Below are 24,343 nucleotides of genomic sequence, written 5' to 3' on the forward strand. Positions count from 1 at the left end.
GTTGGAATTAATGACAATGATATAAAAAGTATCAGGTCCCAAGGTGCTATTTGAAGAATATCAGGAGAATTCAGCTTGATATACTGGCCAGTGATTCTCTCACAACATCACTGAAACAGACAGACTAATCATTTTATCTCACTGTTGTGTGTGGAATTCACTGTGTACAGTTGATTGCTGCATTTGCCTTTAAAATAATAGTGATGATCCTGAAAAGTATTATATAAATGCAGTTTCCTTTTTTTTTTAACTAGAGTACAACATTTAAAAGGCATCTGGATGGGTACATGAGTAGGAAGGATTTAGAGGGCAATGGGCCAAATGCTGGCAAGTGGGACTAGTTCAGTTTAGGATATCTGGTCAACACATGAGTTGGACCAAAGGGTCTGTTTCCATATTGTGTAATTCGATGGCTTCATCTATTGATAGGACTGTGATGATTGTGGTTTGGCCCCTGGAGGTCTTGTAAATCAGGGAAAGTTTTCAAAAACAAAAATGAATCTCTTTGAATAAAACACTGGTTAGACTTTTGTAATCATGGCCCTCTGTGAAAAATGGTGGTGTCTGTACTTGTTGCGCATCAGATGTGGGACTTTATGACTCCGACTTGGCCTTTTTTGGGTCCATTTTACCCTTGCCTGTTGTTTATGCCGAGTGTGTGCTTCTCCATTTTTGATTAAAAATGTAATTCATAAAACATTAGTGAGATGAAACTGTATGGTTTTAGATTACATGTGTATATAAGCAACGACATAAATTGCTGGGACAACTCAGTAGGTCTGGCAGCATCTGTGGAGAGAAAACAGAGCTAATGTTTTGGGCTCAGTGACCTTTCTTTGGAAGCGTTAACTCTACTTGCTCTCCACTGCTGCCAGAACTGCTGGGTTTTCCCAATAATTTTTGCTCTTCTTTCTGATTTCCAGCATTCACTGTTTTTTGGTTTATTTTTACAAGTGTCTAGACTTCTGCTAAGCACTCTGCATCAAAGACCTTACAGACTAATATGTTTGAACTGTGCATTAATTTTACAAAATAGACTTCTATCTGACTTTGATGTGACTTTAACGTCTAAATTATCAGAAATGTATATATCTTTCTTTTTTACAACTTGTGTGAATACTCTTTGCTTGAAATTACAACTTTATTGTGACACTGATGTTTGTAGAAATTGCTGACTAGTACGAGTGTGACTAATATGACATTGCTTTCATTGTTAGAAACAGTTTGCATCATTAAACGATACAGTGTTCAAATATTGAGATCACATGACTAACAAAAATATTTACTGATCACTTTTCATTCAATTGCACCTAACAAGTGCAAGGCAATGACAATCACCAAAAAGATAGAAATTAACCATCTCCCCTTGACATTCAAAGCATGGCCATCAATAACAGGACCATCCATATAAACTCTGCAGCTCTCAGTCACCTCTTGACTCCCCAAGCACAAATTAGGATTGTGAAGGAATTTCCGCGCTACTTATGATTGCCATCATACAGGACCAAGTAGCTCACTTGATCAGTCCTCCATCAACCACTTTAAACTTTCACTCCTTTCACCCCTGGTTTAGTAGATACTTTTGTTTGTGTACTACTTACAAGATGCATTGAAGCAGCTCACTAAAATTTCGGTTGATGGCACCTTCTAAAACCAAGTCCTCTACTGCTTTAAGAACAAGGGCAGCAGGTATGTGAGAACACCAGCATTTGGAATATCTTCTCCAAGTCACAAACCATCTGACTTATATTTCAGTTCCTCACTCAGTTACTGGGTCAAAATCCTGGAATATCCTTATTTACAGCATTGTGGATACAGGATTGCCTGCAGCAGTTCAGGAAGGCTAACTGCTCACTGACATCTTCTCGAAGGAAATTGAGAATGGACAATAAATGCTGGCCTTACATTGATGATCACAGTACATGAACGAATATATTAAAAAATATAATTAACAAGGCCACACCTCAAATCTTAATTAGCCGTGCACTCAGTGGTTAAAGTTTTAGAGGAAAGAAGTGATGCCAGTGTGTCCAAGTCTTTTCTGTAAAGTAAAAGAAAAATTCAGAAAAAAATCAACCTTCCTTGTTTTTATTTGGGATGAGATCAGTTAACATGGACATGGATTAGAGATCAAACCTCAATCTCATACCATGTTGATGGTACATTAAACCACAACAGTTAGAGAGCTCAGTTGCTATTTTTGTCAATTCTAAAATGCCCATCACAATTTCTGATCCGTGTCAGGATGTCATCATCAACTTTCCCCCTTTTAATTAACTTAATAGTTCTGCATTCTAGTTATTAGCTACCAGGATCTCTTTAAGATATTTGGCATTATTTGTTTCAGGAAACCTGGATGTTTCCAAGTATACTTGTATTCTATCCGGAGCTCGCACGCATCCTCCTGAAGAACCGTGTTCGGACACTTCCTGCTGCGAAGATCATTGCGGGACAACAAGGATACAGGGTAAGCGAGTAGCAACAGGACAGTAAGTTTCATTTCACATACCTGCCTTTTTCCCCTTACCTTTTCTTCTCTTTGAATATTTTGGTCCTGATACCGAAAAGATTCCATGAGTGCCTGCCATGCTTTATTCTCAGGAGAGTAAAATGATAGTTCTTTTCCTGACATTGAGCTGAGTGGCTGGCATTTGCCCAGATGTGCATGTTCCAGTGACTTTGCAGAGGAAGGTCAGACAAGTTTCTTTACAAATGTGTTTTGCTGCACTTGATTTTCCAATTTCCATTAAACCTGAGTGATCCAAGGCATCTGACCATAAATCCAGGAAAGTCTTACCCTGATAAATAACTGTCAAAACAATAGAGTACTTTTCCATATTTTCAGAGAAAAATTTATCCAGCCAGAAATGAATGATGACCACTGTGGTTATGTTTGACTAGGTAAACGTCAGTGGATTATTTCATTTGGTTTAAAAGGATTTAGTGCAATATTATAATTGAGCCTGATACTTTACTTTCTGGCCTTTTATATACATGCAGAGGTAAATAGAATGAAATTGCTTCCATTTGGTCTATTAAAAAAAAGACTATTAGATCAGTGTGACATTCCCTGATGGTAGATGGTGCAGACCACAGTAATATGTGAATAGGCTTTCATATTACCTAAGTTGTGTAATATGGAAGGCACCCAAAATTAAATTATTAAAGTGTGTAAGAGAGTAAATAAATTAAATGGCAGTATGGTCCAAGTTCTTTTGTGAAAATGATTTGTTGAGGAGATTAAAATAGTATCAGAGATAGTGGGAACTGCAGATGCTGGAGAATCCAAGATAATAAAATGAGGGGAACCCCACCACACCCGGCACCTTACCCTGCAACCGCAGGAAATGCTACACTTGCCCCCACACCTCCTCCCTCACCCCTATCCAAGGCCCCAAGATGACATTCCACATTAAGCAGAGGTTCACCTGCACATCTGCCAATGTGGTATACTGCATCCACTGTACCCGGTGTGGCTTCCTCTACATTGGGGAAACCAAGCGGAGGCTTGGGGACCGCTTTGCAGAACACCTCCGCTCAGTTCGCAACAAACAACTGCACCTCCCAGTCGCAAACCATTTCCACTCCCCCTCCCATTCTTTAGATGACATGTCCATCATGGGCCTCCTGCAGTGCCACAATGATGCCACCCGAAGGTTGCAGGAACAGCAACTCATATTCCGCCTGGGAACCCTGCAGCCTAATTGTATCAATGTAGACTTCACCAGTTTCAAAATCTCACTTTCCCCCACCGCATCCCTAAACCAGCCCAGTTCGTCCCCTCCCCCCACTGCACCACACAACCAGCCCAGCTCTTCCCCTCCACCCACTGCATCCCAAAACCAGTCCAACCTGTCTCTGCCTCCCTAACCTGTTCTTCCTCTCACCCATCCCTTCCTCCCACCCCAAGCCGCACCCTCATCTACCTACTAACCTCATCCCACCTCCTTGACCGGTCCATCTTCCCTGGACTGACCTATCCCCTCCCTATCTCCTCACCTATACCCTCTCCATCTATCTTCTTTTCTCTTCATCTTCGGTCCGCCTCCCCCTCTCTCCCTATTTATTCCAGAACCCTCACCCCATCCCCCTCTCTGATGAAGGGTCTAGGCCCGAAACATCAGCTTTTGTGCTCCTGAGATGCTGCTTGGCCTGCTGTGTTCATCCAGCCTCACATTTTATTATCTTCCTCTCACCCATCCCTTCCTCCCAACCCAAGCCGCACCTCCATTTCCTGCCTACTAACCTCATCCCACCCCCTTGACCTGTCCGTCTTCCCTGGACTGACCTATCCCCTCCCTACCTCCCCACCTATACTCTCCTCTCCACCTATCTTCTTTTCTCTCCATCTTCAGTCCGCCTCCCCCTCTCTCCCTATTTATTCCAGAACCCTTTCCCCATCCCCCTCTCTGATGAAGGGTCTAGGCCCAAAACGTCAGCTTTTGTGCTCCTCAGATGCTGCTTGGCCTGCTGTGTTCATCCAGCCTCACATTTTATTATGTTGAGGAGATTCCTTTGTTTGTTATGTTTGATAAAAGAAAATAATCTTCTATCTCACCAACACAACACTATTCTCAGCACTACTTGTTCTACACCATGAGCACATCTTAGCTAATTTATAAAATTAAGATTGAGATGTATGGTACCAGATGGCAGTAAATGCTTTTTCTTATGTACATTAAATGTGTGGGAGCTGACACTGTATTGCAGACGAACCATACACTATCAGACAGAAGTGAAACATTCACTTGTCCATGGTGTATATCATACTTATTTTAGAAATCAAAATGCAATACTTAATTCTAAATAGTTTTTTTGTTATCAATATTTGGTGTTACTGCTCCTGTTAATTACACCGCACTTCATAGTTTGCTAGGAATGTTGATATCTGCTTTACTTGCATAAATGGGCACTGTGTGCGAAGCTTAATATCTCTTGTTTCATAAGGGTGCCAAATACCCATGGGAGAGTGCTGTGACTGGATTTGAGGTCTGTGACGAAACTGTTTATGGACAAAAAGAAATTCACATCAATGGTGACATCTCTTTTGCATTTCAGCAGTATTTTTACATCACCCAGGTGAGCACTGTTTCTGCAGGATTCCTTATATAGTTACTAATGTTATTATTGCTCCAGTTTTGACCTAAGGAGATGAGAAGAAAAATGTCACCTGTTATATGATGCTTTAGTAAGCTCTTGCTCAAATCTGTTTATTCATTGCAATCTTTCTTTTTGAATTTTTTTTCAGTATCACTGGAAAGTTGCTGCTCTGAACTTAGATTTTATTCTTTGTAAACAGTAAATGTACTATCTTATACGGTCTTCCTCTTCCCTATATCCTAATGTTGAGGTCAAGACTGATCATACTACCTCTAGTTCATTGTTTCCTCGGGTCACAAAATTTTGGAACTCATTATCTCCCTTTGCTATGTGAAGATTTAAAAATCCAAATTTTATGATATCTAATTATAATTCTTGTTTCAACCTTGCTGGTGTTTTGTCTTTGACAGTTTTCTAGACCCAGACTTCAACTTTTCAAGCTCCATTATGCTTGTTGAAGAAGAAACCATATCGGTCGCTTTGAGAAAGGAATTTAGTTCTGTGCATGTGGTGAATTCGAAGGTTATAGTTTGGGAGATTAGAAGCATTACTGTGAGCAATCTGGAAATGCTAGCATTCAAGGCTAGTGAAAGGATTGAATTTTGAGCGCATTTAAGTGTGAATGTGGGAGAACTGAACAGAGTACATTTGGGCTTTTGAGACATTGATCTTATAGAGACGTATAATGAATATTTCATAAACTGGCTTTTACTTTTGTAAATGTTGGTAATTTTCAGGAAACTTGCATGGTTGCAATTTGAAAATGCTAAAACTGAGGTAGCTAGGTACTGTTTTCCCTACAAACCCACTTCATCCAGATCTCACTATCTATCTATTTATTCTATCTGGGACGTCCTGCTCACCACTCACTGCATTTCCCCCTCCACCCCACCCCACACCGATCCTTTACATTAAGGAGAATGGCATTCTGCTGTTTCCCTTGAACAAAATCAAATAGGGATGTAAGTCTTTCTAAAGATAGAACGTTTAGGTCCTTGCACGTTCCTCTCTCTATTTTCAGTCATTTTTTGGATGTCTGTTTTAATCTCATGATTTACTTTTGGTTTTAGGACCTGGAGTTTTTCCAAAAGGATGGGGGTTGGTATGTGGTCAGCAGCATAGCTGAGTTTTGGAGCAGTCGAGTTACTTGGAACTCGTTGGAGGATTGTTATGACATTAAAGGTAATAGATATGAAATCAAGCAAAATGCCAGGTCATATGACTATTTCAGATTTCCCAATCTCAGAAAATATTATGAGGGCAAAGGTCCAGTTAGATGCTGAAGGTGTGTGAGGTGCATTTAGAATTTGCTGGAGAATAAAGGACTCCCTAAATTCGAAATTTTGAAGTCGAGATGATATCGGATGTGATCTGTGTCACTAAGACTCCTAAATGCATCATTTTTATTAACTAATTTGTTAAGAGCTTGTTTACGTGCTAAAGGATCTTCCTCGGTGATAGATTCCACATTTGAGAATGTTTCTTATGCTGTTCATCTGTTAATTGTGTGAGAGGTTTTTAGTATATTTGTTCTGTAACCTCAATGGGGTTGTCTACAAGTAATATGTTGACCAATAGGCTGACTGGGATGGAGGGGAAAACAAAGAGACCTAGGGGTGCAGATGCATAGTTCTTTGAAAGTGGAGTCAGAAGTTGACAGGGTGGTGAAGAAGGTGTTTGGTACCCTTGCCTTTTATTGGTCAGTGTGTTGAGCATAGGAGTTGGGACATCATATTCCAATTGTACAGGACATTGGTAAGGCCAGTTCTAGAATATTGCCTTAAATTGTGCTATAGGAATGATGCTGTAAGATTTACAAGATTGTTGCCAGGATTGGACGGTTTGAGCTATAGCGAGAGGCTGGGGTCTTTTTCCTCTGGAGCTATAGAGCCTAAGGGGTGACATTTATAGAGGTTGATAGAATCATCAGGGGCATGGATAGGGTGAACAGCCAAGATCTTTTTTCCTAGGGTAGGGGAGTCCAAATTAGGGCACAGGTTTAAGATGAGAGGGGACCTGAGGGGCAACATTTTCACGCAGAGGGTGGTGTGTGTATGGAATGAGCTGTCAGAGGAAGTGGGCACAATTACAACCTTTAAAAGGCACCTTTAAAAGGGTTTAGAGGGATATGGGTCAAATGCTGGAAAATGGGACGAGATCAGTTTATGATATCTGGTCAGCATGGATGAGTTGGACTAATGGGTCTATTTCTGTGCTGTATAACTCTGACTATACGACTCCTTAAAGGTGAATTCTCTTAAAGACAAAGCACACACAAAATAATAGAGATCCCTTTTGCTCTGTCTTTTTATTATTGAAATCTACAGCCTTATCTGCTCATGCACTCTTAAGTTATGTGCTTGGTCCCTTCCTGCCATGCTTGAATTATTAATGCCCTTATTGTGAGCCTGCTGTCTTGTCTTGTCTTCTCCCTTTAGTTTATTATACTCTCCCTTGTTTGATCTGTCATCTCACTATTTAATTTAAAGCCATCTCTGTCACCCTAGATGAATGACTTACTAGGACACTGGATCCAGTACAGTTCAGGTGAAGATTGTTCCAGTGGTGTGGCTCCCATTTTCATTAATATTGGTGTCAGTGCTCCTTGAATCAAGACTAATTATTCCATGCCAATCTTTGCGCCATGCTCTTCTGAATTTTATGTACACCGCCTATTTGCATGTCGCTTGGGTAACATTCCGGAGGAAATTCTGTTTGATTACATCTGCTTTTTAACCTCTTGCAGCTAATACTCCCATAACAGTACTTCTTTTCTTGTGCTATCCCTGTCATTGTCATCTATGTAAAACACCACAACTGGACGTTTGCCTTCCGACTGCAAGTTAAAGTCTTCTTATTGCTGCAGTGCCACGGTCAGTTTGCACATCCACTTCGCAGCCTCTACTTTGATCTATACAAACCACAAGAACCTCATACCTTTTGCAAAAGATGAGACTCTTCTACTTCTGCCTTCTTGACCTCCATACATGTCTGATTCATTGCAAGACCTCCCTCTCCCTGACATTTCGTCAGTCAGTGGTGGGAGTGATGAGTTAGTTAACAACTAAAAATCCACTTCTATTGTGTTAATAAAATGAAGTGCCTTAATACTGGAAATAAAACTGTTTCCACATTTTAATCATCTGTAACCAAATACTTTATGTGAGGAAGAATGCAGAAAGCATTTTATTTTTCTTCCTATTAAGATTTTAATGGACAATACACGGGATGGTGGGACTAAGTAGGACTCTTAATTTAAAGAATGAGCATGACACAATGGGCCCCTTCTGTGCTGTACATTTCTATAATTCTCTGAACCTCAGTCTCTAAAGGGCATTCCTGCTGCAACTTTTTGACCTTTCTCATTAATGGCAGCTATTTTCATGGCCTCTGAATGCTAGCAATTGATTGTCATTATTGTACTGAATTTATTCAGTTCTTCTGTTGAGTCCTTGTCCAAATTGGGCTGCAATTAGGGAGAATTGCTTTTCTGAAAAGCACATGTCTTTGGAATGAAATGTCAAGCAAGGTAATAAAGACAAATGTGACAGAAAATAAAATCAGATGTTATAATGGGCAAATTAATGTATGTATGGAGTGAGCTTTAAAGAACCAAGTGGTCTTTTCTCATTTCTTGTATAATTGGTAACTGATTTAAGTTAAGGACACTGTGAAAAGTATCCATTGAAGATGGAAGTCATCTGTTGATGACTCACTGATTATTTCACTGCATGTAATTTCTTCAAGGAATAATGCCACCTGACGAATATCAATCTGACGTTACCAATTCTGCCTACACTGCTGTGGTCGCCAAGTACAGGTGAGGATGGGACAGGGGAATTGGAATTTCATTTTCCCATTTTTCTACCATTACTAGTATTGAGGAAGAAGACCTAAAATTGTGGCACTAACTATTATAAAAATACAAGACAAAAAATAAACTGAAATAAAAATGTAGTTGGAAATACTTAGCAGGTATGGCAGCATCTGTGGAGAGAGAAACAGAAATATCTTTTGATGATGATAGATGCCCTACAGCGTGGAAACAGGCCCTTCGGCCCAACAAGTCCACACCGCCCTTTGAAGCATCCCATCCAGGCCCATGCCCCCATAACCCTGAACACTACAGGCAATTTAGCATGTCCAATCCACCTAGCCTGCACATCTTTGGACTGTGGGAGGAAACCGGAGCACCCGGAGGAAACCCACGCAGACACGGGGAGAATGTGCAAACTCCACACAGACAGTCGCCTGAGGTGGGAATCGAACCCGGGTCCTTGGCGCTGTGAGGCTGCAGTGCTAACCACTGAGCCACCGTGCCGCCCCATGGATAGTTAGAACTGCCGATGCTGGAGTCTGAGATAACACATTGTGGAGCTGGAGGAACACAGCAAACCAGGCATCATCAGAGGAACAGGAAAGCCTACATTTTGATATGTTTCTGAAGAAGGGTCCTGGCCCAAAACAGCTTTCCTGTTCCTCGAGCTCCACACTGTGTTATTTCGATATCTTTTCATGTATGTGCCTTTTCAATGAAACATTGATCTGCTGAGTACTTCCAGCATTTACTGTTTTTAGTCATATCTCCAGTTTTCATTGTATTTTAGTTTTATAAATGATGAACTTGCTTTGTTACTCAGCCTCAGAGTGAAACACAGGAAGAAAAATGAAGATTGCTTGAAAAATGCTTATGGAATCTTTTCTTTGTGTGTTTTTTGATGCACTTTTAGTCTAGACATGTGAAATGAATATAACTTGTTTATGTGCATTATAAAACTTTCTCCACTCTGTCCCAAACTCAGAAAAATGACTTTCCAAAAGCATCGATATGATATTTGCTAAATCTAAGCTGCTGTTCGTGTGGTTCAGGAACATCATTTTTGTGTTATCTCCAACTGAATTGGAACTGCACAATCTTGCTCCATTTAAACCTTTAAATTAGCAGCGAAAGAATCCTTCAGTATGAATTGAATTTGAACCTGGGTAGGAGAAGTGAAACTCTGGTGAGCAGATTTGTTAATCTGTCCGTTTTCAATCATCTAGGAGAGTCCCAGGATATAGACATTCACTGCTGGAGTCCTTCAGGATAGAATCTCGGGATATAACTTGGGTGTAACAGCTGCTTCATCAATGACTTTCCCTACATTATAAAGTCATGTGGGGCTGTCCACTGATGATATCAGAGATTCCAGTTCAATTCACAATTCCTCAGATACTTAAGCAGTACACACCAATGTACAACAAGACTTGGACAAAAGCTTTGTGCTGACAGATAGCAAATGACACTTTTACCTTATAAGTGTTAGGCAATGGCTGTTTCTAATAAGAGATAACCTAGCTACTTTTAACACTCAATGGTACCAAATTCCCACCATCATTTGTTGCTGTATTCTTTAGAGAACAAGTTTATTGCTTGACTTCCAAAGCCTGTCCATCGCCTACAAGTCTGAAGCCATGAGTGTGATGGAGCATTCTCTACCTTCTGCATGGATTTAATTTTAACGACACACAAGAAGTTTGATACAATCCAGGATGAAGCATTCTTCTTGACTTGCACCTGAGCCACTACTTTAAACACATCCACTTCTCTATCATTATGGCTGAAATGTGTGCACTGTGACAGAAGGTATTGCATTGTTACCAAAGCACCTTCCAAACCTGTAATCTCAACTACTTAGAAGAACAAGAGCAGCAGGCCTGTGAGAACAGCACTCCCACCACCACCAGCACCCTCCAAGCCTTACACTACCCCAACATTGATGCGTATTGCTCTATCTTGAGATTTCAACCAGAATTGCTACTTGCAGATTGACACATTGCCCTGATATATCACAGTTCGTGTGCCTACACATGCACTGTCCCTGAGGCTGCTTGCTTCTTATCACTAAGTAAAGCTTATCAACTCCTTATGTGGTGTAAAACTTCTATTTATGTCTGTACATAGTAGGTTATCAAATGTGTAATGTGCAGGACCTTACCAATTCCACACTGCTGTTTTCTTTCTTACTGATGTCAGTCATGTCATCAGTTACACCTTCATAATTATGTGACTCTCGTTGTACCACATTTGCCACTCTTAGCTACTTCATCATTCCTGGCTCAGGGAAACTCCCTGCATAACAGCAATGATTGGCTGTAGCACCTCAGGTGAAAGAGTGCAGAAGTCAGCTGGGTTCCCATGTTTGAATACCATCCAATGATTCTTACATTCAGACATCAGTAGTGTAGAAATCTGAAGTGAGAAATACATATTCAAGTAGGTTTTGTTGGCCAAGAACATCAGAATATTGATGCATTATGCCACTGATGGCAAAATATGGATATGTATATTTAATTCGCAGTGTACCTATTCTAGTATAATTTGAGGAGAAGACAACTGCTTTTTTTTATTTAAAGAGATTGTTTAAAGTATATAGCTGGACCACCCTTGCAGGAAATAACCTCATTGCAGAATTTAAAGAATGCTTACTTCTGAGTAGTACAATAAAAAAACTTATCTATGGTGCTTTTAATGTAATGAAACATCCCAAGGCGTTTAACAGGAGCATGAAAAAAAAACAGTTGCATACCACAGAGCCACATAAGCCTGTATTAGGTCATTTGACCAAAAACTTGATCAAGGAAGTTTTAAGAAGTTTCATCAAGGTGGACAGTGACATTGAGAGTCAGCGAGCTGTACAGCAACACTTCCAGAGCTTGGGGCCTTGGCAACTGAAGATATGGCTACCAGTGAAGCAGTTATGATGGTGAATGTGTGAGAGACCAGAATCAGAGGAATGCAAATAACATGGAGAGTTTCGGGGTTGGATGAAATTACAGAGATGTTTTTGGATTGGGGCAGGGTCATGGAGATATTTGGTACAAAAACTCCAATGTAAAAACTAAGGTTTAGCCTTACCTGGAGTCGTTGTAGGTGAGTGAGAGCGTCGTTGTTTGGGGAACATGACTGTGACTTAAGATGTAGTTAATGTTATAGATTATTCTTTCATTTGCCACATTGTATTACTCATAAAATTTACCGCTAATTAATTCAGTAGATTTATATTATTTTTCCAGCCTCCAGTTTGCAACAGAATTGGGATCATGTTTAAAAGTTACAGTTCCATCAAAATGGATGAAAATAGCGGAGAAAATCAAAGTGCCATTTGACCCTTTGAAGCAGTATCATCCTGAGTTTGATGGATACAAGTCAGGTGTGAGAGAATTTACTTCAGACTTCCTACTATATTCTTCTTCTCCAACAACCCTCCCCTGTCTTCCTACCACCTTCCCTCTATGGTTTCTCATTTTCTTTTGGCTGATGGTTTGACACAGCCCAGGCTGAAGAAGTTGCCAAGGCAGGGCAGGATCCTCTCCAAAAACTTTCCAGGTATTGGGGGCACTTGTGGGTCCTAATCCTACATATGTGCTCCTCCACATGATTATTTGTGGGTCCTAATCCTACATATGTGCTCCTCCACATGATTATTTCTGGCTGTTTTATCTTCTTGGTTCCATGATTGCAGCATTGATGGCTGCCTCCAATGCCCCTCAGCACTTCAGTGTGTTGCTAGGTTCTCCATATTGTCCAGGATTAACATGCCTTCTTTGAAGTAACATTGAAACACAGAATTTACTGGCTAATTATCCTTTTAACATACTTCTCCTGGCTCTCCACCATAGACTCATAGACCGCTACTGCCGTAGGGAGACCCTTTTTGGGAAAGTATTGAGGTGGAAGACATTGGTGAGCAATCCTGACATTCCACTGTCCCAGGTTTCCCCTCCTTTCGAAAAAAAAATGCTATGTCCTTGGCCCTTGGTGCTGAGATCATTCCTACATCCAAGCTGTGATATTGATAGGGTAAGATAGATAATCTCTCCCCACTTATAGAAATCTAGAACAGGGAGCCACAGTTTAAAAAGAATTAATGTGTAATCAGGATTATTTCAGTCAGGAGTAATTTCTTCTCAGAGGGTTGTTAATCTTGGAATTCACTACCCCAGAAAATAGTGGTGGCTGTAACTTTGAATATATTCACCACTGAATTAGACAGATTTTTGATCCTAAGGACGTCAACGGTCATGCAAGGCAAGAAAGTGGAGTTAAAGACACCAGGCTGATCAGCCATGACCCTGTTGAAGTGTCTGAGTAGGATGAGGTGCCTAATGGCCTATCCCCTACTCCTGTTTCTTATATTCGTGAAGTTTCTTGACATCTTTCTGTTTTATCTTCTGAGGCAGTGTAGTTGATTTCAGTGCTCCATAAGACCATAAGATGAACGATGAAATGTAGTCTGTCCCATCGTGTCCACGCCAGCATTCAATGAAACTATGACTGACATGATAATCATCATAGAATCCCTACAGTGTAGAAACAGGCCCTTCAGTCCAACAAGTCCAGACCGACCCTCAGAACATCCCACTGAGACCCATCCTCCTATAATCCTCCTCAAACCGCCTCATTGCCTTATCCTCATAAATCTTGATTCCCTTCATGATTAGAAATCTGTCTATCTCTGCCTTAAAAATATAAGAAAATATTCAGTTCAGATTTCCACTCTTGATCACAAATCAATAAATCATACTGGAATATCTATTTGTATTGATATTGTTGAGTGAAGCTGTAATGTTAAGCCATGTGAACAATGTTCACTTGGGCAAGGCATTACTGTTGTTTATATCCAACAAAAGGAAGATAAAAAAGTTGGTCAGAATTTAAAAATAATTTATCTTTGAATTTCTCACACTATATGTGCTGCTGAAGGTTTGGTTACAGCATCTTAGGTGCTTAAAATTATGTTTCTGTGTTACAGGGGTGGTTGTGAAACAAGCTGATGTTGTGCTGCTAGGTTACCCACTCATGTATCCCATGAGTTCTCAGGTGCGGAAGAATGACCTGGTGATGTATGAAGGTGTGACAGCTCAGGATGGACCTGCCATGACCTGGGTTAGTAGAAGGTTCAACAGGTACAGAATGGCACTGCTTTAATCACAGTAAAGCAGTAAAACTACCTAAATATGGATAAGCAAGAGGGAATAGTAAACTGGCAAACCTCGCATCTGTTGTCAGGAAATTACTGGATCAAGGATGGAGTGACTGAGCATATTGAAAATGTTCACATAATCAGAGAAGCAGCATGAAGTTATAAATGATAGGTCATGCTCGAGGAGAAAATCGATTAACTCTTTCAAAGCTGTTTTTTAATTAGACAGGGGAATGTCTATGAATGTTATTAACACGAGCTTCCAGGAGACATTTGCTAAATTCCTTCACAAGACAGTTAAAGTTGAATCTCATGGGATTTATGGCAATTTATTGTCCTAGTTAGGAAACTGGCCGAGTGGCTGGAGATAGAAAAGGGAGACAGACCTAGAAGACAGATGCTCGAAATTGGTAGCATATGATTAGTGGTATGTCTACTAATTGTGTTTAATAATGACTTGCATGATGGAATAGAGAGCCGCTTGTCTAGGTTTGTGATGACAAATTGGCCCATCCCACACATTTCTGGACTCAACCTTCAACTTTGAAGGAGTCCGAAATGCACAGTATACCTTTTATCCAGCTATATCCTTATAGTATAGGACACTTGGGGGAAGCCAATAATACAGCCATTTTTACACATATAACTGCAATATTCTGGTAAATTAATTCATTTACTAAAACACTGAACAGCTCTGAGACATATAAACAGCGTTTTGGTGTGTTAGTGAATGAGTTTGAGTCAGGTAATTGGGTAACAGAATGGGGACATGAAGTAATTGGGTTAGCCACCAGTATGACTGGAGTGGGAGAATGGGTGCATGTGTTGGTAGAAAAGTTCCGGTCTAGTTGGTTGGGGAGTGTGTAGTTGGGGAAGGTAGGTATTGGGCCTAGGTGGAAGGGTGGGGAGGAGGTGGAGGTGGTGGGGGAGGTCAGGTCATTGCCTAGGGTAAAGAGTGAGGTATTGAGTTGACTCCAGACCAGTGTGGAAGGTTGAAGGTGGTGGTTAGGGAGTTGGGTTGGGTCAAACCAGATCCAGTGGGATATTCACCATGGGTTTTGGGGGAAGATCAGTTTTATAGTTAGCCAGAAGTTAGTGTGTTTTAATATTTCGTACTTTTACTGACTATCTATTCAGATAAGCTCCACGGATAACCCCATCCATAAAGACGGGGTGCCCAGCACATCTGTATAAGGCTGAAGAATTTGTAGTAACCTTCACTCAGAAGTGCTGGGTGGATGGCCCATCCTGGCCCCCTCGGAAGGTCTTCAGCATCCCAGATGCCAGACATTAGCCAATATGATTCCAAGAAACTGGTTGAAAGTGTTGGTTACTGCAAAGATTTTGGACCTTGGTCACGTTCTGGTAATTGTACTGAAGACTTCCGCTCCAGAAATTGCTGCACCCATTGTCAACCTGTTCTAGTACAGCCACTACACTGACATCTATTTGACATAGCATATTACAGCAGGCTGGAGCAGAAGTTGGGCCAGGCAAACCGGAAAGAGCTGAGGAGACTACCAATTCCAAAGCTGGTCTGGCAGTGCTTCATTGCTTTTTCCAAATATTAAAATCAGAGTTAAATGTAAAACATTCCTCCAGACATAACTTGTCACACCACCCCCTTCATCCCCACACACTGTCCATGGCCCATCCATGCCAACACATGTGACTTAATACCCTGCAACCATCCCTGTGTCCCCTCATATTCCATGTGCCCCTAATATCCTCAATGTCAACTTAGTATCTGCCCATGTCAACCATAGTTGCACACTTTAGCCCTTCACCTACACTATCAATTTACCTAGCATCCATTAGTAGTCAAGTAGACAGGAGAAAAATAATGTTCTATTACTTAAAGTTCCATGTTGCAGGTTACAATCTATTGAGAAAAACATCTAATGCATTAAAAAAATCCTCTTGACAGCAGTTGGCAGTTCATTATAGTTTTCTTACGTTTGACACTCCTTGACAGTTGTTAACAAATTTGATGCTTATTAATAGGTGTCAAAAACTTTTGATATTTACTGAGATATCTTGATAAGTTTTATACTTCTTTGACAACTTCACAGTTCCCAGGGCTGTATTCACATTTTAGGCCTAATCTTCCCTACTGTTAACAATTCCAAAGGATATCTGATTTCGTCCTTGTAAAAGATATCTGATTCCCACCCATATAGTGTTTTGGGACCTTGCCCACAGGGGTACCTCAGCACTTAAAAGGGGTTTCCTAGGATAGTCAAAAGAAAGGCAGGGAGCACACCAACTCTGAGCTAGTCTGTTCTGTGTACTCCAGTTTCATGCATCGGTGTTATTAAAATGGGGTTTAAATGGAGACAATTTACTATTTAAGTTGGAAACAATGTGTGTGTGTGCAGCACTTGCAATTTTGGAGCACTTCCACCATTTTAATCCTGGAACAAAACTTTTCAACGGCAATAAATCTGGGCCTTTAACTCTGTTTCTCTGTCTACAACACTGCCTGAGTTATTAAATATTTCCAGCATTTTCTGTTTTCATTTCATGTATGTTGTCAGGTGAAAAAGCTGCTCTCTATTTTTTCTGGGTGATTTATTTCTCTATTGTCATGGAGAATTGAATAGTTTTCCATTTTTCTCTAGACCTGCCAACAGTGTTCTCAGACTAGTTAGAGTCTAAGCTAAATTTGGAATAAAGTGGCTGCTTAGATGCTTTTTGCTTATACAGGCCATTTAGGTGTAGACAGTGGCACTTAGGAAGATGCATAAAAGATTTAGATCCATACTTCTATTAATTTACAGATCTCAAGTTTTTGATGTGAACAAATTTTTATCTTCTGAGCTGAAATTTATCTACCAATGAAATAACAGGTTTAAAACTGGCATTTTCTAATGAGTAAAGGTTGATGAAATTCAAACATCACAAATGAACAAATAGAATACCTAAGTGCAAATAGTCAGAAATTATCTACACTTTTTTTGGTGCAGGTTATGTGGGCAGAATATAGATGACAGGTTCCCTTCAACAATGCAAGGTCGATACAGAATAGGTTAAAAGCAGGGTGATGTAATTTTGCACCAAGATACAAAAATTACCGACTATTTGACTAAAAAATATGGTGACTTTGGAATTACAGGCATATCCAAATGGATTAAAATTTTGTTGTCCAATTTTCCTCTAAAACAGTCAGGAATTCTTGACTTTTGTTCGGGAGCAGAGTTAGACTCCTAACAAAATAGTAGAAAAGAGTCTGGAATGGCAGTGTGTGGCAGCTTATGGGGAGGAGGTTTCCATGTGGGACTTTGCTGGATTAATGTAATAGTGTTCTGGTTTGTTTACAAAACATTGTCACCTATTACTATTGATTCTTCTACAACAATATGACATTTTAGCTACCTTCGAGCTGCCAAACTGTGTTATCTGTGCTTTTGTAATTAGATTATGACAACATTAAATTGAAATGACTTAGGACCTTAGAATCCAACAGAGAGAGCAAACAGTTGAAATACTGCCCTGAGAAGTGGTCATGGTTCTGAACGAATAAATGCTGGGGACTACATTAAGCTCCACCTAGGCTAATGATGCCATAAAAGCTTGAGTGATGAGAAGGTAGACATCTTAGGATCACATGGAGAGCAAACCTATTATCAACAGGGCTCCTTATAGTCTTTGAAACAATGTCTAACAATTTTGTTTTGAAGTATCAACCTGTTTGGATGTGTTATGACACTCCTGAGGCAGGGTGACCTACATCTTCTGGCCAGAGAAAGGAGACACTACCAAAAACACGAGTCTCACCAAAAGGTGTATTTGTACGCACATTTGGACATCTTGTTAGGACAGAGCCTCTTGTTAAGATTCAGCAATGGTTCAGCCTCTATCACTGTGAAACTAAACAGGCCCTTCAACAGAGACAAAGGAAAGAGGGTTGGTAGCAACATCTTCCTATCCAAAAAAAACACAGAAAAGCAAAGGCTTACTGACTGAAGTGGGCCCGACGTGCCACACAACAAATTGGGAATGTAAGGGTCAAAAGGTTGCTTTTGTGTGTTTTTGCTACAAAGTCGTCAAAATCGCTTGATTGCTTGTCTTAACAATAAAGGCTATATTTTCAAGACTGTAATTAGAATGAACCATGCTATGCTGGAGCTAGAAATAACAGTTTCAGCATTTACAACTCGGGGAGAATGAGAAGGATATCTCAGCAGGGACTGTCTAGAATACTCATTTCTCATGTGCATGTAAAATAAATGTGCTTACTCAAGCTAACTGTGTCAAGGTAATGCTTTAATCTCCACGATACTGACCATGCTCCTTTTGGTTTAAGTCTGTGTCTAAAATTTCCTATTCCATTGTCTAATTGTTTAATCAAGGTAGTCAATATGTTTTTGTAAAATACATTTCCTTTTCAGAGTATGTTTGCGATTGGTTGGCTGGAGCTGAAAAATGTTACTCAGGCTCAGCATCAATTCAACAAATGTTACAGTCACATTCAGGAACCATTCAAGGTAATGTCATGGAAACATTTTGAGGGCTGTGTACAATTGCATGCATACCAAATTAAAAAAAACTATAAAATGTTATCCAAGGCCTTTACAAAAGCTTCTTAACAACAAAAGTACACCAGCTCAGTTTAGAGCAGGGGTAGATTTGGAATTTACTCGAAAGGATGTAAATGCTGAAGGAAAGAGTATTGAGCTTTAATTTTGTGGGGGGCAGGGATTCTACTTGGGAAATGTAGATTTTCTGCACCTTTATTTTGATACATATTCAGAACTGTAGTTTTCATCCTTGAATTTAGTGGGAACATGTGTGTTTGCATGTTACCACACCCTGAAATCTCTAAGGACTTCCTACTCGACCACCTTGCTGAAATGTGCCATAAGTGTCCCCGATGCCAGTCCCTTTCATACCCTCCCAATGCCTGTATCACTGAGGTTATGTGTAGCAGGCCTCTTGCTTACTCTGCAGAGGTAAATTAAAATAACTTCTACTTATTTAATACTTTTAATGACCAATGAACATTTCAAAGCACCTCACAGGTACAGAATTAGAATTAAATATCATGTGTACTCAAGTAGACGGATGCAGGAGAACAGTGAAAGTACACAAAGTTGCCATTCCCAGCGTCACTCTAAGTGCAAAAGTCTTAATCTTTGTACAAAGATTATCTTAAGTACAAAATAGAAAAATAGGGAAATAAAGTTAAAAATTCAACATTAAGTACTTCTCAGTATAAAGTTGAAAAATAAAGAAATAAAGGTAAAAGTTCAATATGACAGCCTCTTCTTAAGTGCTTAGCCATGCTAAGCTCACACTCCCCACAAAGTTTTGATCTACTGCGTGATGGGCTATTTTGTGAAGTGTAGTCAGGGTTGTAATATATAAAACTCGGCAGCTGAAATGCACTTAACAAACTCCCAGACATAGCAACATAGTGTGGAGAGCAGGGTTCCAGATATGATTATTATTTATACATATTATTGTGGTTCTCATTTGGTAATTTTCATGCCCATTTTTTTGATGTTGATCAAGAATGCTGGGGATAACTCTCCTGTCTTTCTTCAAAATAGTGCCAAGAAATCTTGTATGTTAATCTGAGCCAGCAGATGGGGTGTTAGATTCATGTCTCATCTGACAGACAGCACCTTCAACATTGCCATGCTTTCTCTGTACTTTATTTTCATGCTCATATCCTGGTCTAGGGCTTGAACATAGAAGTTTTGATTCAAAGGTGAAAGCACTGACAACAGAGCCATGACTGTTCCTTTATGGATTAGAGAAAGGAAAATTTGTCTTCCTAGGCTGGGTCAAGCATGGCGCTTGGTGAAATGTTTCTGGATACTGATTTTTGCCCTTACTTATCACCTGCATCAGGTTTGGAGTGAAAATCCAGATGGATCAGGAGCTGTGAACTTCCTGACAGGAATGGGTGGCTTCTTGCAGACTGTGCTATTTGGTTACACTGGCTTCAGGTTAGTGAAATATAGCTAATTGTTATTTGAGTTGCTCAGGTATACAATAATTGCATCTATTATAGACAGGAAATCTTTTTATTTTCATACAGATGTATAGCAGGAGAAGATATTTGCATATTTTTCTTCCACATACTGTCTCTTCAATTAATGCCCTTCCTTTACTTCTAAACACTGTGTGATGCCAAACCACGGTTATTACCATCTCCACTAAATAATTGCACTTCGTGTATGAATCTAGCCATTTAACATTGTTGGACTACAATCAAAGACTGCACATAACTTAAGTGATCCTGTCCCCACCCTAAGTATATACATACACATAGAATTTCCAAACAGGATCTCTGGACACATGCCAGGATCAGGAACTTTGACTGTTTTACTTCTCCTTAGCCCCAACTACATTCTTCCCTCTGAAGTGAGAGGGTAAAACTTAGCCCAGATTAGTAATTCAATCTGAGAGCTTTCCAATCTATATGAATCAAACTATTTGTTGATCCTACAACATTTTTGGAAAGCAGACAATTTTTGAAAAATTTACTTTTGCAGAAGTGACTCAAATATATACATGAAATCCTGTTTTTGTGAAAGAAATATTCCAGAATGAATTTTAACCATTCTTTTATTTCTTTCTGGATGAAAGTCATTACTTCTGTCCTCACTCTTGCACTCCCTTTTGCCAAGATTCTGATATTGCGAAAAAAACACCTTTTTCTGTGGAACCAGCTTTTGTGTGTTAGACCTCTGATGGGATGTGACTCATCTTTTCTCCAAGAAGTTCTAAAGCTTAACAAGGTTCTGTAACACTAAGAGTAGTGTTTTAGAACATAGAACAATACAGCGCAGAACAGGCCCTTCGGCCCTCGATGTTGCGCCAACCTGTGAACTAATGTAAGTCCCTCCCCCTACACTATCCCATCATCATCCATATGCTTATCCAAGGACTGTTTAAATGCCCCTAATGTGGCTGAGTTAACTACATTGGCAGGCAGGGCGTTCCACCCCCTTACTACTCTCTGAGTAAAGAACCTGCCTCTGACATCTGTCTTAAATCTATCACCCCTCAATTTGTAGCTATGCCCCCTTGTACAAGCTGAAGTCATCATCCTCAGAAAAAGACTCTCACTGTCCACCCTATCTAATCCTCTGATCATCTTGTATGTCTCTATTAAATCCCCTCTTAGCCTCCTTCTCTCCAATGAGAACAGACCCAAGACCCTCAGCCTTTCTTCATGGGGCCTTTTGTTCCCTGAGCCATTCAAGAAGTTTCTTCAAGATTTGCCAGTCATTTAAGATTTTGTCTTTGAAAACTTTGGACATTTAGCATAGTTCGTTTGAGAAGTTGGGGGTGCAATCGTTAACTGTGTCAACATATATCTTATCTTGCCGAAGTTAGAGTACTGCCTTATGGTGTAGTTCTAACAGGCACTGAGTTGCACAGGTGCGTAGGCCAGGTTTTCCTCTTTTGCTGAAAGACGTTGCTAATATTTAGAGTTAGAATTCAGATAACAAAGCTAAACATAGAGGTACTATGGATTTTGCAAGTACTTGAGAATTTTGACAAATCAATTTCATCTTACAATACTGTCTGCTTTAGTGTCTTTCCATGTAACTCATTGTTTCATTATCTTGCATGTAAAAAAAAAGATAATTTGACAGTCTATCTTAGCCCTAACTTTCTCATTTTTGAGCATGTGCTGATATCTTGACATTGGAATCCTTTTCCCACACTGAAAAATTTCCCTTGATCAACATTCCTTTGTAACTTGGATGACTAAGGAAGGTGCAGTTATTATGGTTATTGCCGCTTCCAGTTATGGTCACAAGGAAGACCAAACTTTGTGTCTGAAAATTGCTCTTCTGATCTGTATTTTGTTCTTTTTTCTTCTGAAGGATAATGAAAAGCTACCTGTATTTTTATCCCATAATTCCAGAGGATATGGGTGAGCTATGGATTACTGGAATTAATTACCTTGGAAATAAACTACAATTTCAATTTTCGACACAGCAAGTCACCATTGTTTTGTTAAGGCCTTGTGGGTTTCAGCACTTGGCCTTGGAAGTTGTTTTAAGCAATTCAGGCAAGAAATTTGCTTTAATCAAAGGTAATAATGGGAAGTTCACACTATCATTCAATTGTATCCTATGAGTGCCACATGTAGGTGATACAAAAAGCAGAAAAAAAGCTGACATCATTCTCAAGTGATGTGTAGCGGGTGTCTAGATGTAAACTATAGTTCCCTGGAAGACAAAAGAAATTTATTTTAATTTGAAGTTAATCTCTGTTCAGTGCAGTCTGTACCCAATTGTCCCTGCACCCACTGATGGCCCAGCCCCTGTCATTGGTGCACGTCTTATCCCCACTGCTGCTCCTGATGGAAGCTTTGCTTCAGACCCCTCTGCCCCAACCCCCCCCCCCACATCCTTTGTCCCTGATTCTAGAGTCTCTGCCTCCCCAGATCTGTGTCAGTGAGATGTGTGCTGATGGTTATATCATTTGGATTGCCCATTTAAGATGAAGATGTGGGGTTATTTTTTCTCTTTTGAGGGTAGTGAATCTGTGGACCTGAGAGCTATTGAGGCTGGGAGGGGTTATTAAGCCTGTATAAGGCTGAGATAGAATGCTGTTTAATCAGGATGGAAATCTGGAGTTGTAGGATTAAGATGAAACAAAAAGTGGAGTTGAGGATTACCAGATGAGCCATGACTTTATTGAATGGCAGAGCAGACTTGGTGGGCCGAATAACCTATTTCTACTCAAATGTGTTATGGTCCTATGATCAGTGCACATAAAATGTGGTGACATCATTGGTACATGTACAGATACTTCCAGCAACCTGACCTGTCACGACTAGGTGACATCAGTGGCTGTGAGTGTGCATATGTGAGGGCCATATCATGTTCTGGATAATCTCACTGAATTGGGACAATCTAGATTTTGAGTGCCCTGTTGAATTCTACCGTCAACATGGAGGAGATTAGGGGGTTGGATTTGTGTCTCATCACTGAACTGAGAAATGATTCTGGTAATCATTTACTTTATTGTTTTATTATTCAGAGCACCTTTCGTTGTTTGAGGATAATCCAAATTGGTACACAACCATTGACCACTGAGGCTTTGTAGGCAAATGTGTTATCCAATTTGCACATAGTAAACTTCATTGATCTGTTTTGATAATGTTAGTTTAGGACTGAATGTCGACCACGGTGTTAAGAGAATTACTTATTCTCTATGTAGTGCTAAGAGAGCTTTTATAGCTGCCTGATTTTTGTAAATATCACTACTCTGGCTGAAGAAGACAAATGCTAACATTAATTGAGAGGGAGCAAAGATGGAAATGCTAGAATGAGAGATAACAAGTTGTAGAGCTGGATGAGCACAGCAGGCCAAGCAGCATCTTAGGAGCAGGAGGGCTGACGTTTCGGGCCTAGACCCTTCATCAGAAATGAGGGAGGGGAAGGGGGTTCTGCAATAAGTAGGGAGAGAGGGGGAGGTGGATCGAAGATGGATAGAGGAGAAGATAGGTGGAGAGGACACAAACAAGTCAAAGAGGAGGGGATGGAGCCAGTAAAGGTGAGTGTAGATGGGGAGGTAGGGAGGAGATGGGTCAGTCCAGGGAGGACGGACAGGTCAAGGGGGCAGGATGAGGGTAGTAGGTAGGAAATGGGGGTGCGGCTTGAGGTGGGAGGAGGGTATAGGTGAGAGGAAGAACAGGTTAGGGAGGGGGTGATGAGCTGGGCTGGTTTTGGGATGCGGTAGGGGGAGGGGAGATTTTGAAGCTTGTGAAATCTACATTGATACCATTGGGCTGCAGGGTTCCCAAGCGAAATATGAGTTGTTCCTGCAACCTGCGGGTGGCATCATTGCGGCACTGCAGGAGGCCCAGGATGGACATGTTGTCCGAGGAATGGGAGGGGGAGTTGAAATAGTTTGTGACTGGTGCAGTTGTTTATTCTGAACCAAGCGTAGTTGTTCTACAAAGCAGTCACCAAGCCTCCGCTTGGTTTCCTCGATGTAGAGGAGGCCACAACGGGTACCGCAGATACAGTATACCACATTAGCAGATGTGCAGGTGAACATCTGCTTGATGTGGAAAGTCTTTTTGGGGCCCGGGATAGAGTGAGGGATGAGGTGTGGGGGCAGGTGTAGCACCTCCCACGTTTGCAGAGAAAAGTGCTGGGTGTGGTGGGGCTGGAGGGGAGTGCCAGAAAGAACTGTGTTTGGGAGAGTGAGGGTTGGATTGAATTGAAGGGGGTTATTCTCAGTTTACGCACTGACGGAAGTAAAATGCTATCTTAAATTGAGGAATAAGAATCTAGTAT

General features: G+C 40.5%; 1 protein-coding gene across 1 annotated transcript in view; it reads left to right on the forward strand.

Moving 5' to 3' along the window:
* Positions 1–24,343, forward strand: part of pgghg (protein-glucosylgalactosylhydroxylysine glucosidase) — a 41,531-nt gene that overhangs the window by 12,318 nt on the left and 4,870 nt on the right. The window contains exons 5-13 of the mRNA XM_048546177.2: positions 2,348–2,467; positions 4,948–5,079; positions 6,171–6,282; positions 8,848–8,920; positions 12,157–12,293; positions 13,896–14,029; positions 18,458–18,553; positions 19,923–20,020; positions 21,914–22,125. Coding sequence (XP_048402134.1) covers positions 2,348–2,467; positions 4,948–5,079; positions 6,171–6,282; positions 8,848–8,920; positions 12,157–12,293; positions 13,896–14,029; positions 18,458–18,553; positions 19,923–20,020; positions 21,914–22,125 — 1,114 coding nt within the window. The remainder of the gene's footprint in view (positions 1–2,347; positions 2,468–4,947; positions 5,080–6,170; positions 6,283–8,847; positions 8,921–12,156; positions 12,294–13,895; positions 14,030–18,457; positions 18,554–19,922; positions 20,021–21,913; positions 22,126–24,343) is intronic.

The sequence above is a fragment of the Stegostoma tigrinum genome, chromosome 17, assembly GCF_030684315.1.
Source record: "Stegostoma tigrinum isolate sSteTig4 chromosome 17, sSteTig4.hap1, whole genome shotgun sequence".
NCBI lineage: Eukaryota > Metazoa > Chordata > Chondrichthyes > Orectolobiformes > Stegostomatidae > Stegostoma > Stegostoma tigrinum.